Source organism: Ictalurus furcatus, chromosome 23 (assembly GCF_023375685.1).
Source record: "Ictalurus furcatus strain D&B chromosome 23, Billie_1.0, whole genome shotgun sequence".
Taxonomy (NCBI): Eukaryota; Metazoa; Chordata; class Actinopteri; order Siluriformes; family Ictaluridae; genus Ictalurus; species Ictalurus furcatus.
This window is the reverse complement of record NC_071277.1, coordinates 20,352,324-20,357,323: the sequence shown is the minus strand read 5'-3', so window position 1 is coordinate 20,357,323 and position 5,000 is coordinate 20,352,324. Positions and strand designations below refer to the sequence as shown.

Below are 5,000 nucleotides of genomic sequence, written 5' to 3'. Positions count from 1 at the left end.
AGGATACAAACAGAACGACCGCGCTCTTTATCCAGAGTAATGTACAGCTGAGATATCCGTCTGTTTAAAAAGACAGATACCTAAATAAAAGCTGGCAAAACTGCACGTAGCTCAACAATAATGTAATCTCTGTCTGTCTGCCCGTCTGTCTGTCTGCCTGTCTGTCTGCCCGTCTGTCTGTCTGTCTGTCTGTCTGTCTGTCTGTCTGCCCGTCTGTCTGTCTGTCTGTCTGTCTGTCTGCCTGTCTGTCTGCCCGTCTGTCTGTCTGTCTGTCTGCCCGTCTGTCTGTCTGCTTCTCTGCCTGTCTGTCTGCCTGTCTGTCTGTCTGCCTGCCCATCTATTTGTCTGCCCGTCTGTCTGCCTGCTTCTCTGCCTGCCTGCCTGTCTGTCTGCCCGCCCATCTATTTGTCTGCCCGCCCATCTGTCTGTCTGTCTGTCTGTCTGTCTGTCTTTCTGCCGTATCCAGGTGCAGTGGGAGTGCATAAACCCCAAATATAAAATGAAGAAGAAGAATTACAGGAACTCTGGGATTGTCATTCTGAATCAGTGTAAGGTAATATCAACTCTACAACTTCTATTCTGGCTTAAAATAATTCTTACAGGTTTCATTTTAAATCCAGATCAACAAAGTACATGGTTGGACTGTTGTAACTGTTTTTGATAGGAATGTAAGGCTGAGCTCTGTTGCAGGATTATACATAGAACCTTTAAAGGTTCCCCCACAGAGAGATTATCCGAGAAGCTTCATAAGGAAGATCCTTGGATTGTATCTTGGATGTTTGTATTTATTTATTTATTTATTTATTTTTTCATAAGGAAGCATTTAGTTGCAGGGTTCTACAAGGAATACATCTAATGAAGTGACTATAAATAATGTAAATAAATAAATAAATGTTCTTTGGTAGTGAATCCATCTGTGTTTAAGTGTTAATGACATTTTTTCCTTCTTCCCACCATCTGCTCTCACACTCACAGATTATAAAGATGCACTCGTTCCTAGACTACATCATGGGCGGATGCCAGATCCAGTTTACAGTAAGTAGAAAAACAAAACAAAGCAACAAAACCTAACTGTACGACACGCACCGTTTGTATTTTATGGTTCTTCACCTGCTGTTTATTATTAAATTCTCAAGGCCAAACGCAGTGATGCAGTTAGAAAATCCAATAAGGATGTGTTTGTTTGTTTTGCGTGCCCTCTGCACACGCAGCCTGTATCACAGCTACACAGCAATTACTGTTAAAACCAGTGAATCACAGCCATTAGCAGATCATTTTGTGCTCACCGCAGCGTTGGCACTAATGTGAGCGTCGGAGAGGAGTTTCAATAAGAGTGCTGGTTTTGTTTTACATAATGTTGCATGTCCCATCTGATTAATTCACCTCAAGTTTTTTTTAAGCCATAATTTTCACATCACGGGTTTTATGCGTGCACTTTCTCTTTGATTGTGTCTCATTAGCCATGTCTGTGCGATGCCTCTCGCATAATTAATGCTATTTATCCAGAATCTCCTAAACAGTTTAACTTGTTTAATTAGGCTGTGTTGATATGTTTTGCCTTCATGCTAATCCTGTTAGCATTTAATTGCAGTAATGTTTTACTAAATGTGGATATGTAATGACAAACATTTCACATATATATTTATATATTTGATTAATTCATGTAAACACTGTGGGCCAAAATTAAAATATTAGACTAGTAATCTAACTGGGGCACTTCTATACTCAACTGCTTAATGTTGAGTCATTTCACTGAAATATACATCGAATCACTGTTGATTTAACGAAGCACTGTCAATTCACTGAATCACTGTTGACACATTGAATCACTCTGGATGCACTGAATCACTGTTGACATATTGAATCACTGTGGGTGCACTGAATCACTGTTGACATATTGAATCACTGTCAATTCACTGAATCACTGGTGACACACTGAATCACTGTGGATGCACTGAATCACTGTTGATTTAACAAAGCACTGTCAATTCACTGAATCACTGTTGACACATTGAATCACTATGGATACACTGAATCACTGTTGATGTACCAAATAACTGTTGATTCACTATATGACCGTGGATGCATTGAATCACTGTTGCTTCACCAGATCACTGTTGATTCACTGAGTCACTCTTGAAACAATAAATCACCATTGATTCACTGAATGATTGTGGATGCAGTGAATCACTGTTGACTCAGTTTTCCCTTACTGATTCATACTGAGTCAATTCTTTTTGTTTTACTTGATCAGTTTTGTTTTGTACTGAATCAGATTTGTTTTACCCCTGCTTAAACCTTTAGACTCTTGATAATGTATACACTGTCATAGCGGGAATTTGGACTGTCTTATCAACACTAATATCAGATCTTCTAACAAGATTAAAAAAAAAACAGCTACGAAGAGAGTTGAGCATTAAACATTAGGCTCTGAAAACGAGGTTGAAACAGGCATGTTGAATTCTGGGTAATTTCTGCTTTCCTTTCTGTAGGTTGCTATTGATTTCACAGCGTCTAACGGAGACCCGCGGAACAGCTGCTCTTTACACTACATCCACCCGTACCAGCCCAACGAGTATCTCAAAGCGCTGGTTGCTGTGGGAGAGATCTGCCAGGATTACGACAGGTGGGACACAAAGCCAGTACAGGAGATGATTTAACACCACAGTAGCCAGTCAAAACCGAGAGTGTGTCGGTTCATGCAGGGATCGGAACTGCCAAGGGATTGCCAATCCTTCACAGGGCACAATCATATACACAGTCATGCAAACTCCGCACACACAGGGCCATGGCAGGAATCAAACCCCTAACCCTGGAGGTGTGAGGTGAACGTGCTAACCACCAAGCCACCGTGCGCCCCATAGTGAATCACTTTTACCTTAGTGAATCAGTTTTGCTGGACTGAATCATTTTTACCTTAGTGAATCAGTTTTGACCGTAGTGAATCAGTTTTGACAAGCTGGATCATACTGAATCAGATTTACTGTACTGACTCAGTTTTGCTCGATGAATCAATTTCTATATTAGTAGATCATTTCTGTCAGAGTCAAATCAGTTGTCGCATGACTGAATCAGATCATCTTCTCTAGCAGTGTACAGAATGTATTCTAATTTGCTCAGAATCAGATTTAACGTAAAGACGTCGGTGGATGGGCTGAGGTTGATTGGAGCAGCAGGATGAAGATCAGCAGGACTTTGAGCTTCTTTACTGGGCTACAGTATTGATTTCTCCTGCCTGTATATCCTTGATCCACGCTGAAGGTCTTTAAGGGCGTATAGAGAGAGCTCTGAGTGTAAGGTCGAGGAGACATTGACAGGAGCCGAGTCGATAAAGTAGAGATGAGACGGTGGAGAAGAGAGACGATAGCGTGGGGTTTATCCTGTCAGAGGAGGCTCTTAATGCAGATAAATCTGTGATTACTCCAACGTTATTGGTGATTAAAAACTGAGCGAAGTGGAGTTAAGTTGAGTAAACTCAAAAGAAAAAAACAAAAGCTGTGCAGCAAGTTGCATTGAAATGATACGTCATCTTTTCTTTTTTGAACAGTGTAGAATATGGGGCTTTTCATGAAGCTTTATAACTGTCTGGAGAAGTGTTTGTGTACGCTCCAGTGTGACAGTACGCCGGTCATCATTCACTGATCTCACACTCGCTTATACGTGTGTGAAATGATTCACCATTCCTCTTACTCCATAATAAATAGACATAAATTTATCAGTTTAAAAAATAAAGAACTCTGTTTAATATGATCCCAAAACTATTACAATAGCGTTAATTATTGCTATTTATACTTCGAATTTATCAAGGAAGTAATAATGGCGCTGCGCGTCATTCAGTATAGCATTCCTTGCGAACGTCCTGACTGCGTGTACAGAACGCGTTTATTCAGTCTCCGTGTGAGAGCGTCACGCCGCCGTCGCGTTCACTCGGTGAAGCGTTTGCTTCTGGTAGATCAGACCCTGTGCGTCTTATTTCTGAGCGAAAAACGCTTCAACCGTCTGATTAGAAACGGATCATCAGTCGAGCTCAGTTTCAGGTCATTACTTATATTTCTTCAGAATGAAAACACTGATAAAAGAAAAACAACAACAACAACAACAACGGCAGCGTTTTGATCATGACTTTACAACATGATAAAGAAGGTTCCGGAGAGAAATCGTCTCTAATCAGTCAGGACACACGCCAAAGGGAGGATGGAGCAGGGGATAATTGGAAATCTGACACACACACACACACTGTCAATACATGAGTAAATAAACTCTCGTCTCAGTGTCTCGTCAGCTCTGACGTCTCCTCTGTTTTGGCCCTGCAGTGATAAAATGTTTCCGGCGTTCGGCTTCGGCGCTCGGATTCCTCCCGACTTTAAGGTAATTCCTGATGTTTCTGGAGGCACAGCTGGCTTCTTTAACTAATTTCCCTGAAGCTCCTCTTCTGTGTGTGTGTGTGTGTGTGTGTGTGTGTGTGTGTTATTTTTTTCTTCAAATGGTTCATTTCCTCCGTTTAAACATGTCTAATATGCTGTATTATGAATGACATCAGATCTGTTGATGATAAAGTATTAACGATAAATACACTGTATTAGCGACGTCATGGAAGCAGGAGTATCACGCTTGTTTGCTAGCGTCTGTTCGTAAGGATACATTATTAAAACATCCATTTGAATATAAATCTTCTTTCTAACAGACGTCATAAAGAGCGTGTTGAATCGTTTCGACAGCAAGCGTGTGTTTGATGGAATTGTGCTTCATGGATGTTTGTGTCGGTTTAAACGAGGTCCTGTACAGGATTCCTCACGGTTTATTTCTCTGTTTTTGTTCCTCCAGGTGTCACATGACTTCGCTATAAACTCTAACGAGGATAATCCCGAATGTGCAGGTACGCTCATCATCGTCACGCCACGGCGCTGCTGGGTTCTGCGTTCTGATTGGTCGGAAGAGAAGGCGGTGATTAGTTCTCTATGACAGCAGCTCTGACAGTAGCGCAGGTTTACATTAATGCT

General features: G+C 41.3%; 1 protein-coding gene across 4 annotated transcripts in view; it reads left to right on the top strand.

The window, feature by feature from the left end:
- cpne4a (copine IVa) overlaps nucleotides 1–5,000 on the top strand; it is a 47,311-nt gene that overhangs the window by 33,202 nt on the left and 9,109 nt on the right. For all 4 annotated transcript variants that reach the window (XM_053611207.1, XM_053611206.1, XM_053611204.1 and 1 more), the window contains 5 exons: nucleotides 467–553; nucleotides 976–1,035; nucleotides 2,493–2,626; nucleotides 4,314–4,368; nucleotides 4,825–4,876. In XM_053611207.1, the coding sequence (XP_053467182.1) occupies nucleotides 467–553; nucleotides 976–1,035; nucleotides 2,493–2,626; nucleotides 4,314–4,368; nucleotides 4,825–4,876 (388 nt within the window). The remainder of the gene's footprint in view (nucleotides 1–466; nucleotides 554–975; nucleotides 1,036–2,492; nucleotides 2,627–4,313; nucleotides 4,369–4,824; nucleotides 4,877–5,000) is intronic.